Source organism: Amblyraja radiata, chromosome 3, assembly GCF_010909765.2.
Source record: "Amblyraja radiata isolate CabotCenter1 chromosome 3, sAmbRad1.1.pri, whole genome shotgun sequence".
In the NCBI taxonomy this organism is placed as follows: domain Eukaryota; kingdom Metazoa; phylum Chordata; class Chondrichthyes; order Rajiformes; family Rajidae; genus Amblyraja; species Amblyraja radiata.
Window position 1 is genome coordinate 33,647,636 of NC_045958.1, and position 14,368 is coordinate 33,662,003.

The following is a 14,368-nucleotide window of genomic DNA, read 5'->3' on the forward strand; positions in this document are numbered from 1 at the left end:
ATTTTTTGCCTGAGTTTTCTGAGTACAAAACTGGATAAGTCTTACTTCAAATGTACAGGGCATTGATGAGACCACTCCTACTGTTTTGCAATCTCTTCTTAACAAAGATCATAATTACATTGGAACCAATTAATCACAGATAATGACCTCCTCACCATCGAAGGGATCTACAGGATGTGCTGCCTCAAAAATACAGCCAATGTCATCAGAGATCCACATAACCATGGCCATGCTCGCATTGTGCTATCTTTAGGAAGAAGGTAAAATAATCCAAAAATCTTGACCACCAGGTTCATGAATAGCTCCATCCCAACAACATCAGACTCTTGAATATGACACAATACTAACCACAACTTTCGCTCCATAGATGCTGCTGCACCCACTGAGTTTCTCCAGCTTTTTTGTGTACCTATGAACATCTAAGGACTGTCTAAGTTAGCAGAAAGGACCATGAGTGTTTTGCTTTAGTGTTGTGGTTAATAATTTAATGATTTTTTTTTGTTATCATTAGTTGTTATCTGTGAGTGTTACATTTATAGGTCTGTCATGCTGATGCAAGTAAGAATCTCGTTGTTCCTTTGTCGGTACATGTGACAATTAAACACTCTTGACTCTGGAATTCAGGGAAGATTCAATCACAAGACTCATTATTTGGATAATGGGGATTGACTTAAAAGAAAAGAAAAAAGTTGTTTGACCCTTTAAACCAAACTGTTATACTACACTTTTCATGAAAACTGCTAACTCGGAACCATGCATCATTGCATCATAATTTGTTGTTTTTTTAAACCCTGGAAAAATTGCAACTCAAGAAACAGTTCATGAAAATTTGAAATTTATCAATACTGCCATTTATGGACTGAATTGGCTGGTTGCTCAATATCCACTGTGTGCATGAACCTTCAACAGAGTGAAAAAATAGGGTGGTACAAGCAGATTTGTACTTTTGTAAAATTACCTTTAAATCTAATTTCTTACCTTGGAGTGTAAAGAATAGTTTGAGGCTTCATTTGATTGAATCTATGAATTAGTTTTTGTGCGGCTCTTTGCTGTTGAATTTCCTGAAAGTAACCAATCATATGAATAAACATTTCTCATATAAATGTGTTAAAATGAAATCTTCCTATGGACAATTATTATTGTAGTTTATCTTGATACATTTAATTAACCTATTGATGGAATGTGTAAAATATCTCTAGGTATAATGAAATAGCAGATATGTTTTCAGAAATGTTATTACATTGTAGGAATAGGTGATGGGACAATTCCACTCCAAACCTCCAACCCCATGACTTTGACAGTAAATATTTGCATCACCTTTCCTGCCCTTTACTGACAATTCACTGGCTTCCATGATTCATTTATATTTTACTTCCCAGTGCAAAATTGTACCAAAAGTGATGTTGTTAGACGCTGTTCTTCACCAGTCTATCCAAGTCCCTGTGACCTTCTGGGAGTATGCTTGCACCCCCTCTCCCATCATTGCAAAATCCATCCATCCAATGCTCTGCACTAGCTGAAAGAATGCTGGTGTTTTGTTCTGAGCTATCTGCACAAATCCTTCACACATTTCTCAGTGTTTCATCTGTCACCATTCCACCAGATGGTCTGTAGCTGCTTGAATTCTAATACGGTCCTCCTCATAATTTGCATACCTTCAGGTTGTTGGGAAGAGTGAGGAGATGCAAGAGAAACTAGAGGGCACAGTTCTGAGGGTACAAGATCAGAGAGATACGGTGGTTGTACATTGTTCATTGAACGTGCAAGGCAGATTGAGAAAGTAGACATAAAAGTATCCATCATCCTGGGCTTTATTAACAGAGACATAACGACCATATAAATCATATGAACCATCATAAAATATGGGTTTGGTCTCAACATAAGTAGAGGGTCAAATTCTGGGTGCCAATCTCTAGGAAAGATACAAAGATACAGAACAGATTGACCAATGTGACTGCAGGGAGGAAGACTGGAGAAACAGGTTATTTTCTGTGGAACAAGAGGAGATCTGATAAAGATCATGAAGTGTATATGCAGAGTTAAAGGAGATAAATATGTTCCCATTGGCAGAGGGGTCAAGAGCTAGGAGACACTTAAGGCCCAAAACAACCAAAGGATGGCAGAGTGTTGGAGCTGTTAATGCTGTTGCCTCACAGTTCTAGTGGCCTGGGTTTAAACCTGACCTCCCATGCAGTCAATGTTCAGTTTGCATGTTCTTCGTGTAAATGTGCAAATTTTCTCTGGGTGCTCTAGTTTCCTCTAACACCCCAAAGATGTGCAGGTCAGTAAATTGCAGCCGGTGAATCAGTGAGTTGATGGGAATGAGGAGGGGATAAAAATTGAATTAGTACAATTTAATGGTTGGCTGGGACTCAGTACCTGTTTCCATAAGGTACAGCTCTATGACATGAAGAAATCTTTTTTTTACACGCACGCACACTCTCTTACGCGCACACATGCACACACACATGCATACAGTGATTATGGTCTGGAATGAACTAGCAGGGACAGCAGTAGGGGAGAATTGGAGAGGATTCATTTGTAATGTTCAAAATAATTATCTAAATGTTTACAGTGCTCTGGGGAGAGGGCTAAGAAGCATTGATTTTATCTAAAAACAGTGCTGATTCAATAGGCCAAATCACTTCCATGCATGCTGTAGCCATTCTGCACTTCAATACCAGAGTTGACAAGGGGCCCTCCTCATATAGGGCCTATGGGAACTCAGCTGGAATCAAACATAATCTAGAGTCACTATGACAACATACCAGAAGACAGGAGAATATTTGGTGCCCAGATTGAGTAAAATTGAATGTAGAATTATCCCCCCGTGAATCACTTACCCTCAGACAGAGATGCAGCACTGTGCCTTCCCTAAAGACTTTCTGCCAGGTTTTGACTACTTCAGGCTGGAAGGACTTTATGATGTACGTCTGCCCAGTTTTCAGCACATTCTCTTCAGACCAAGTGCAGCACACTTTCATAGCCTTGCGAAGACCCCCATCCATTTCCTCCCTTGAGAGAACATGAATCATGGCCGCCAGGCCACGCTGAGACCAGGAGGACATGCTCGTGTCCAGATTCACCAACGAACTCTCCTCCAGTTGGTAGACGGTCACCTCCTCACCAGCTACACAGACACACAAAGTGACAGCAGGTTCTTGAGTATGTATTCACTGAACAGCCAGGGTCACATTAATGCCTTTACAGTCTCGACCCGAGGTATCGCCCTTTCCTTCTCTCCAGAGATGCTGCCTGTCCTCTGAGTTACTCCAGCTTTTTGTGTCTATCTTTAGTTTAAACCGACATCTGCAGTACCTTTCTACACATGCCTTTAGTTTAGTTTAGTTCTTATTAGTTTAGATTAGTTTAGTTTAGTTTAGTGATACAGCATTGAAACAGGCCATTCGTCCCACCGAGTCCGTGCAGACCAGTGACTACCCGTACACAAGTGCTATCCTACACACTAGGGACAATTTACAGAAGCCAATTAACCTACAAACCTGCACATCTTTGGAGTGTGGGAGGACACCAAAGCACCAGGATAAAGCCCACGCTGTCACAGGGAGAATGTACAAACTCCGTATAGACAGCACCCATAGTCAGGATCAAAACCGGGTCTCTGGCGCTGTAAGTCAGTGCTGTGTTGCTGTGCCACCTAATCTGACAACTTTCACAAGATTACTGTGCTCAGAAATAGGTATAAACTGACAATTAGCTTAGCTAATCTACGCACTAACAACTATTCTCTTTTGAGAGTTGCTTACTGGAAAATAAAATTATCCAATACACCCACCAATGCTGCTGATTGGTTGAAACACTGACCTGGAAGTCCCAACTTTAGCCAATGCAAACTGTTTTCTTTCAAAATGACTCCCACATTCCCAATAGAAATGGGAACATAAAAAGGAGAAAACAAATAAGAAAAGGAAGTATCAAATATTGTTTCAAAGAGAAGTTAAGAGCAATGTCAGAATAGGTCAGAGAGAATAAGTAAGAATAAACATTAAAAAGAGAACAAGAACCAGAATGGGTGTGAGAGAATTATGGCTCAATGGACATTTTAATCAAATAGAATACCCCAAACATCTATAGCACATAGGCAGAGGCCTTTGTGCTATTGTGCTTTTACTGGCTCTTTGCTCTTCAATTAGGCCCATTCAGCCACACCCCACAGAACTGGAAATGTTGCCCTTTTCAAATAAATATCCTATCCACTTGTTAAAGTTTGGAGGATGCAAATGCTTCAAGATCACACCTAAGGATCTTTTCTATGTCAACAACTCTGCAGAACACCTCTTGGGACTCAAGGACTGGACGATACGCTGTTTCGTAAGGTCATACGGTATAGGAGTAGAATTAGGCCATTTGGACATTAAGTCTACTCTGCAATTCAATCATGACTGATCTATCTCTCCCGCCTAATCTCATTCTCCTGCCTTCTTCCCATAACTGACTAATCAAGAATCTATCTATCTCTGCCTTAAAATAAATCCACTGATTTGGCCTCCAGAGCCTTCTGTCGCCAAGAATTCCACAGATTCACCACCTCTGACTAAAAAAATGTCTCCTCATCTCCTTCCTAAAAAAACGAACTTTAATTCTGAGGCAATGACCTCTAGTCCTATTCTCTCCTACTCAATAGACAATAGGTGCAGGAATCGGCCATTCGGCCCTTCGAGCCAGCATTGCCATCCAATGTGATCATGGCTGATCATCCCCAATCAGTATCCCGTTCCTGCCTTCTCCCCATATCCCCTGACTCCGCTATCTTTAAAAGCCCTATCAAGCTCTCTCTTGAAAGTATCCAGAGAACTGGCCTCCACCGCCCTCTGAGGCAGAGAATACCAGACTCACAACTCTCTGTGTGAAAAAGTGTTTACTCATCTCCGTTCTAAATACCTTACCCCTTATTCTTAAACTGTGGCCCCTAGTTCTGGACTCCCCCAACATCGGGAACATGTTTCCTGCCTCCCACGAGTCCAAACCCTTAATAATCTTATATGTTTCAATAAGATAAACTCTCATCCTTCTAAATTCCAGAGCATACAAGCCCAGCCGCTCCATTCTCTCAGCATATGACAGTCCCGCCATCCTGGGAATAAACCTTTTGAACCTATGCTGCACTCCCTCAATAGCAAGAATGTCCTTCCTAAAATTAGGGCACCAAAACTGCACACAATACTCCAGGTGTGGTCTCACTAGGGCCCTGTACAATTGCAAAAAGACCTCTTTGCTCCTATACTCAACTCCTCGTTATAAAGGCCAAGATGCCATTCGCTTTCTTCACTGCCTTCTGTACCTGCATGCTTACTTTCATTGACCGATGAACAAGGACCCACAGATAATGTTGTCCTTCCCCTTTTCCCAATTTGACACCATTTAGATAGTAATCTGCCTTCCTGTTTTTGCTACCAAAGTGGATAGCCTCACATTTATCCACATTAAACTGCATCTGCCAGGCATCTGCCCACTCACCCAACCTGCCCAAGTCACCCTGCATTCTCATAGCATCCTCCTCACAGTTCACATTGCAACCCAGCTTTGTGTCATCTGCAAATTTGCTAATGTTACTTTGAATCCCTTCATCTAAATCATTGATTTATATTGTAAATAGCCGCGGTCCCAGCACCGAGCCTTGTGGTACCCCACTAGTACTGCCTGCCATTCTGAAAGGGACGTGTAAATCCCTAATCTTTGTTCCCTGTCTGCCAACCAATTTTCTATCCATATCAGCACTCTACCCCCAATACCATGTGCCCTAATTTTGCCCACTAGTCTCCTATGTGGGACCTTATCAAAGGCTTTCTGAAAGTCCAGGTACACTACATCCACTGGCTCTCCCTTGTCCATTTTCCTAGTTACATCCGCAAAAAATTCCAGAAGATTTGTCAAGCATGATTTCCCCTTCGTAAATCCATGCTGACTCAGACCGATCCTGTTACAGCTATTCAGATGTGCGGCTATATCATCTTTCATGATTGGCTCCAGCATCTTACCCACCACCGATGTCAGGCTAATTCACTCGTGGAAACATCTTCTCCACATCCACTTTATCCAAGCCTTTCACTTTTCTGTATGTTTCAATGAGGACCCTCCTCATTCTTTTAAACTCAAGCGAGTACAGGCCCAGTGCTGACAAACATTCATCATAGGTTAACTACTCATTCCTGGGATCAATATTGTAAACCTCCAGTGGACCCTTTCCAGTGCCTGCACATCCTTCCTCAGATATGTTGCCCAAAATAGCTCACAATATTCCAAATGCGGACTGACCAGCGTCTTATAGAGCCTCAGCGTTACATCCGTTATATTTTGGAGACGGCTGCACAGAAGCCTGTGGTTCAATTTGAAGACATCCACAATTATTCCTCCCATCCCCAGCCTACTACCAACATTAAAGGCAAACAATGAAAAAAATTCATGGAAATTACCAAAGAGATCAACTGGAGTGAATGGTATTGTTTGGGCAAGCCTCATTAAATTATTTCTTTCAACAGCTGCAAGAAAAAAAAATCAACAGAATTTTAGTTTTAACAATCTTTATGAATAATTTATTACAGTACTTAATTTTAGTTAAGAGATGCAGTATGGATGGGAACAGGCTCTTCAGCGCACTGAATCCATGCCACCCATTCACACCAGTTCTATGTTACCTCACTTTCTCATTCACTCTTTACACATTAGGGGCAATTTTACCAAGGTCAATTAACCTACAAACCAGCATGTCTGGGGTGTGGGAGGAAACCAGAGCACCCAGAAGAAATCCACACGATCACAGGGAGAACCTGCAAAGTCCACAGAGACAGCACCTGAGGTCGGGATTGAACCAGAATTATGGCATTGAGCTACCCTAAATCACTCTAAACATATGTACTTTTCAATATGGTGGCAAGCATTGTTTTTTGTTTTTTTAAAGAGTGCCTTAGAGTCTTTAAAATGGCAATTCATCACCATCCCTTTTGGTGAGCAGTTTGCAGTTAATCCCTTAGTGAGATCAAGGAATCAGACAGATAGATAAAAGTGTGGTGGGGTGGGGGAGGAGTGGGAGGAATCAGCATGCTTCCATATTACATCGCATACTATCACTTTCACATACTTAAAACTCATTTGTAATCAAACAGCACCTATACATTGAAAACAGTTTGGGTTTATAGACTATGACTGTCTGCCTTTGGTAGAATTGTTGCCAGATAGCCTGGATGTGGCTGTGATGTTTAGTTGATAAAATAAAGCTGTGTTTAACCTGAGCTGTTAATTCAACTGGCTGATGGATGGGAAATGCCAGAAGAAAATAATAATACTGTATAATTCAGCATGACCTTCACGTTTCTGGCCTTATCCAACCTTTGCAGTTATTTCTTCCCTTAGCTCTGTCCCAATAAATGTCTGGGTCACAGTTTTTGGTTTTTTAACATGCTACACAGCCCTCTTCTTGTGAACTTTTAAAATGTAGTTTTCAAAATTAACTAAACAAAAGCAGAGCTGAAAGGATTAGAAGCTCAAAACAATGCTGAATTAGTATAACTGATCCTCAACTGAGCTGCACTGACACATCCTGGAAAATGTTGATGGCACATTGTCAGACTGCACAATCCAAATTGTAGTTACAAGAAAATATATCATGCAGCAGCTAGGCATTGTGGAATGGTAGGATGTTGATGCAAAATCTCTAAGGAAGACATTAAAAATATTAAATTGAATATTTATCTCATTGTAAAATTAGGTTAAACATTTGGTTGCATTAATACTCAAGTACAGAACTGGAAATTTGAATAATTGAATGGAAAAATATTAATGTATTCAATGGCTCAGAACTTATTTTTGACCAATTCTTCAGAAGCCAATGGTAAGATCACAGCATCAGTCTTGCAAGTCCATCTACAATTTAATCTACAATTAGAGACGGAGAAGGGGAAATCAGAAGTGTCAGTATTACAATTGAACAAAGGGGACTATGGAGCCATGAGGGAGGAACTGGCCAAAGTTAACTGGAAAGATACCCTAGCAGGGATGACAGTGGAACAACAATGGCAGGTATTTCTGGGAATAATTCAGGTGCAGGAGCAGTTCATTCCAAAGAGGAAGAAAGATTCTAAGGGGAGCAAGGGGCGACCGTGGCTGACAAGGGAAGTCAGGGACAGTATAAAAATAAAAGTGAAGAAGTGTAACACAGCAAAGATGAGCGGGAAGCCAGAGGATTGGGAAACTTTTAAAGAGCAACAGAGGAAAACTAAAAAGGCAATACGGGGAGAAAAGGTGAGGTACGAAGGTAAGCTAGCCAAGAATATAAAGGAGGATAGTAAAAGCTTCTTTAGGCATGTGAAGAGGAAAATATTAGTTAAGACTAAAGTTGGACCCTTGAAGACTGAAAGAGGTGAATTTATTATGGGGAACAAGGAAATGGCAGATGAGTTGAACAGGTACTTTGGATCAGTCTTCACCAATCTCCCTGATGTACTAGTGACCAGATGATCTAGGGTGATGGAGGACTGAAGGAAATTCACATTAGGCAGGAAATGGTGTTGGGTAGACTGATGGGACTGAAGGCTGATAAATCCCTAGGGCCTGATGGTCTGCATCCCAGGGTACTTAAGGAAGTGACTCTGGAAATCGTGGACGCATTGGTGATCATTTTCTAACGTTCTATAGATTCAGGATCCTGTGGTCAGCATGGATTTACGAAGGGGAAATCATGCTTGACTAATCTTCTGGAATTTTTTGAGGATGTTACTAGGAAAATTGACTAGGGAGAACCAGTGAATGTAGTGTACCTGGATTTTCAGAAAACATTTGATAAGGTCCCACGTAGATTAGTGGGCAAAATTAGAGCACATGGTATTGGGGGCAGGGTACTGACATGGTTAGAAAATTGGTTGGCAGACAGGAAACAAAGTAGGGAATAACGGGTCCCTATCAGAATGGCAGGCAGTGACTAGTGGCGTACCGCAAGGCTCGGTGCTGGGACCGCAGCTATTTACAATATACATTGTAAATTTGTACATTCTCCCTGTTTCCAAGTGGATTTTCTCTGCATGCTCCCATTTTCTCCCTCACTCATAGGTTTGTAGGTTCAATGGCTTGTACAAGTGCATTTTTCTCCAGAACTGTGGCACAGTGGCACAGCGGTAGGGTTGCTGCCTTGCAGTGCCAGAGACCCGGGTTCAATCTTAATTAAGGGTGCTGCATGTACACAGTTTGTACGTTCTCCTTGTGAACAGCAGGGGTTATCTTCAGGAGCTCAGGTTTCCAACCATACTCCAAAGACTTGCTGGTCAGCAAGGATTCCGCGGGCCGAATGGCCTGTTTCCGCACTGCGTCTCTAAACTAAGCTAAACTAGACTGTTCCAATGTCCCATGAATCTAAATTATTCCTGGTTGCAGCCTTACTCCAGCCTTGCATTCTGTTGGTCTACTCTCCTATTCCCACACTCACTAGCACGTGGCCCAAGAGGTCATCCAGCGGTTACTGCTTTGTGGTCCTGCTTTTTAATATACTAACTCATTAAGATCATCTATAGACTTTAAACTTTAGACATACAGCATAGAATCAGGTCCTTCGGCCCACCAGACCAATGATTACCCCTTACACTAACACTATTCATCATGCCAGGGACAATTTACAACTTTACTGAAACCTAAGGTACACAAAAATGCTGGAGAAACTCAGCGGGTGCAGCAGCATCTATGGAGCGAAGGAGATAGGCAACGTTTTGGGCCGAAACCCTTCTTCAGACTGAAACCTATTAACCCACAAACCCATATATATCTTTGGCGTTTGGGAGGAAACCAGAGCACCCGGAGAAAACCCAAGCAGTGCACAGGGAGAACGTACAAACTCCATGCAGACAGCTCCCGTAGTTATTCATCTCTTGAATGAATATATTAGTCAAGGCTGAATCCGGCTCTCTGGTGCTGTAAGGCAGCAACCCGACCACTGCGCCATTTTGCCGCCCTACTTGCAGGAACTCATAATTTTCTGCACCACCAGCACTGCAGTAGCTCGAGTAGGCAGCTCACCACTGCCTTCTCAAGAACAATTAGGGACATGCTCAGGCTGCAAAGCTCACATCTTTAGACTTTAGACTTGAGAGATACAACACGGAAACAGCCCTTCAGCCCACCGGGTCCGTTCCATCCAGCAATCACCCTATACACTAGCACTATCCTACACACTAGGGCCAATATGCAATTTTACTGAAGCCAATTAACCTACACACCTGAACGTCTTGGGAGTGTGGGAGGAAACCGGAGCACCCGAAGAAAACCTACATGGTCACAGGGAGAAAGTACAAACACTGTACAGACAGCACCCATAGTCATTCATCTCTTGAATTAATATATTAAAAAAATCCTGCACCACTATTTATGATGGTTATTTGAATAACATCAATCCTTCAACCAAAATCACTAGAAGTGATTATGTGGTCACAATTATTCATTTGTTTTTTGGAGCTTGCTGCATGCATATTCGCTACATTCTCATACTGCCTATATTTCATTGGATTTAATCATTTCAGGATGTTCTGTGATTTTAATAAGCAGTGGAGAATTTTTCCTTTCTCAATTATGTTATATATCCATCTTTAAAGATACTGAAATAGGTACTACTCAAAAGTGAGAGTTGCAAAGGACATCATATGCTTGCTCACCAATTGTATAATACAACATGCAGGTACACAATAAGTTATTTGGCTAGCATTAAGTAGTAGCTATTGTGTTATTAAATACAGCATTAATTCACGAACTTTGTGCAAAATACACACTGATGACCTTACTTGGTAAATTTGGAACAGATAATGTGACTTCATGAATTGTGTTCCCACTCTCCTTACCAGAATAATTATAGTTCAGATCCTGAAATGTTTTAAACGATGTACTGTATCCTGAAATAAAATAAATTCAGGTGATCAATAAAAACAAGATTGGAACATGTTCTTGAAGATTCTTCTTAAGTTATTTTTTTTAATCTTGTTTCTTTTTCCAGTTAATTCCAGTTGTCCCCATTACCACAGTCCCTCCTGCTGAATGCTTTAGTCACACAATTAGTTGACAACTGTTACACCAGCCCTTATTTAAAATGGAATAAATGTGCTGCATGAGCTCCAAAACCAGCAGTGAACCAAGTAGTCAGATGATTCTCAATCTCAGCCATATCCACTATCGGGTTAGTGGTTCCCTGTAATCAGGATATGTTTTTGTGGGAACGGGGAGAGAGATAACAGGTACTGGAGATGCGTAGAGTGAGTTCCAGCAATGATTAAAGTGGAAGCAAGAGCAAGAAGGATATTATTGCCATAGAGGGAGTACAGAGAAGGTTCACCAGACTGATTATTGGGATGTCAGGACTTTCATATGAAGAAAGACTGGATAGACTCGGCTTGTATTCGCTTGGATTTAGAAGATTGAGGAGGGATCTTATAGAAACTTACAAAATTCTTAAGGGGTTGGACAGGCTAGATGCAGAAAATTGTTCCCGATGTTAGGGAAGTCCAGAACAAGGGGTCACAGTTTAAGGATAAAGGGGAAATCTTTTAGGACTGAGATGAGAAAAACATTTTTTACACAGAGTGGTGAATCTCTGGAATTCTCTGCCACAGAATGTAGTTGAGGCCAGTTCATTGGCTATTTTTTAAGAGGGATTAGATGTGCCCCTTGTGGCTAAAGGGATCAGGGGGTATGGAGGGAAAGCAGGTACAGGATACTGAGTTGGATGATCAGCCATGATCATATTGAATGGCGGTGCAGGCTCAAAGGGCCGAATGGCCCACTCCTGCACCTATTTTCTATGTTTCTATGTTCCAACTTTTATCACAATGCCTGGAAAAGAGATAGCCTCAGCTGCCTGGTGAGGAATGCATGCCAGGGGTGGTAGTGGAGGCAGATGCAATAGTGGCATTTAAGACACTTTTAGATAGGCAAATGTATAGGCAGGAAATGGAGGGATATGGATCACGTGCTGGCAGAGGAGATTAATTTAATCTGACATCATGTTTGACACAGACATTGTGGGCCGAAGGGCCTGTCCCTGTTCCATATAGTATAAAGAATCAATCCTGCATCACTGTTATAATAAGGTTAAAAAAAAGTGATTCCATCCAGAAATACCACAACTGTAGAAATCATAATGCTTCTGGAGAGAATTGGCTGATAAAGCATAGAGCAATGAGTTTACATCAACCAGCAGGTAGAATGTTTCAATTGGTGTTTATTTTTCATTTGATCACACTGTATAAACTGGTACAGTAAATGGTGGGAGCAACTGCATTATAGTGAGACAAACCAGTGTGCCACATGGCATTGCTTGGGTCTTACAGAGATAGGGGAGATTTAATGATTCAAGTGGCCAGCAAATAGCTTGGGAACAGAGATTAGTTTTAAAGAGAAAAAGAGGGTTAGGGAGATGAAGGAATTTAGGAAGGAAACTCCAGAGCTTGGAGAACTCGGCAGCTTAAGGTATGGCTTAAGGCAGGGGTCTCCAAACTATGGCCCGCGGCCCCCATCCGACCCGCCACGAGATTTTATCCGGCCCGCAGCAAGCTCTTAACACGTTCTATGCGGTGGGCTATTTAGCAGGTTTTGTGGTAGCGCACCTTTAGAGATACAGCGTGGAAACAGGCCCTTCAGCCCATCGAAGCGATGCCCGTAGCACCAGCACTATCCGACAAACACTCGGGTCAAATTTAATTAACCTGCGAGGAGTGTGGGAGGAAACCAGAGCATCCGAAAAAAACGCACGCAGGTACAAACTCCGTTCACGTAGTCTAGGTATGTTACAATGCTTACCTTCAGCGGCGCTGCAATTCTGCCACTGTGGCAGACACAGGTTTCTCCTACCTTGTCCTGGATTATATTTTGTTGGAGTGCAAGCTTTTGCTGAAGAATTGTTCCGACGGCCGTTCTGTGTATTATTTTTTTTTAAATCGCCCGACAAGTTCAGTGCTGGAGTAATTTTAAAATCAGCTTCTAAAGCCATCAACGCCGACAACGGGGACGGATATCACGTACGGGAAAGGTAAAGGAAAGCCGTATATTTTATGTATAAAAGTGCTCCTTAAGATGCCTTTAATTCACATTTTACGTTGCGAAATGGTGATTTTTTCCCCATACGAACCGGCAGTGTTTTTCCTGCCGATATGATCCAATTGATCTCGTTCCAGAAAAACCCACTCACAAGATGATTTAAATGGCTATTAATTTACAGGTATTAAACATTAAATTCCTTCCATTTGGCCTATAAATCCATGACAATGAGATTTTAAAATTTGTTATATTGTGAATTCTTGTGTGAATGTTATTTGGACACTTAGGCTATTTAAAGATGTTAATATATTCTTAAGAAATTGATAGATGTTTAGATCTAGTAATTGAATTTTGAAATTAGCTACAATTAGGTAACTAACTAATTATATGCTTTAATTTCAAGTTATATAAGTAAGATTGTTTCATATTTGTTTCAGAATGCTTCTGAACGTCGAGGGTACTGATTCCATCAAACGGTGCCGGTGGATTCGGGATTTAAAACGATTTTATCGGTAAAAATCGGATGAAAAAGAGAAGAGGTCAGAGAGGACCCAAGAAGACTACAATCAGTCTCCAGCTCCAATAAGCTCTGGATGAGCTTGAAACCACTCCTGAACCCACTTTTGAAAGTTTGGAAGAGGAGCTGGAGCCTCAACAACCAACAAGCTATATGGCTGCGAGAAGTGATACAAAGGAGAAAGAAATGAAAAGCTGGGAAGAAACGGTAAGAGCTAATATTATTAAAGACATTACTAAAGATCTTCAGAAGCAATTTGCCAAAATGAACTCTACAACTTCTCCACTATGGAGGACAATCTTTCTAAGAAAATTGATAATAGCTGCCGCGAAGTAAAAGAGCTTTATGTAGCCCTAAACCAACAGTTTAAAGATTTGGAGTCGAGGACTGCGAAGGAATTGGAAAGTATGCAGAAAGATTATAACAACAAACATGACTCCCTGCTGAAGCAATTAACAGACACGGAAAAATTGATGGAAGAGATGGAGGGTGAAATGGAACAGATGAGCCACGAAATAACAGGTTTGAAAAAACAACACGATATGAATTGGGAGCTAACGAATAAACTGAATGAGAAATGTCAAGATTTAGAGGCCACATCAAGAAGGCAAAACCTGAGAATAATAGGAGTTAAAGAGGGTGCTGAACATGGCTTTCAAATGCGTGATTTTATCACTAATCTACTTAAAGATGTTTTCAAACTGCCAGAAAAGCCAAAGATAGATGTGGCACATCGAGTGGGTCGCTTCCAAAAACATGTTAGTGCTTCGCCAAGGCAAATTATCGTAAAGTTCCTAGACATTTCAACTTTGGAAAATCTATTAAAGA

The 14,368-nt window shown here is 41.3% G+C and overlaps 1 protein-coding gene across 1 annotated transcript in view; it reads right to left on the bottom strand.

Annotated features, from left to right (window-relative positions):
• trpm6 (transient receptor potential cation channel subfamily M member 6) overlaps positions 1-14,368 on the bottom strand; it is a 128,012-nt gene that overhangs the window by 13,046 nt on the left and 100,598 nt on the right. Inside the window, exons 32-35 of the mRNA XM_033017558.1 lie at positions 10,836-10,886; positions 6,435-6,500; positions 2,844-3,130; positions 979-1,061 (exon numbers count right to left, since the gene is read on the bottom strand). Of these exons, the coding sequence (XP_032873449.1) occupies positions 979-1,061; positions 2,844-3,130; positions 6,435-6,500; positions 10,836-10,886 (487 nt within the window). The remainder of the gene's footprint in view (positions 1-978; positions 1,062-2,843; positions 3,131-6,434; positions 6,501-10,835; positions 10,887-14,368) is intronic.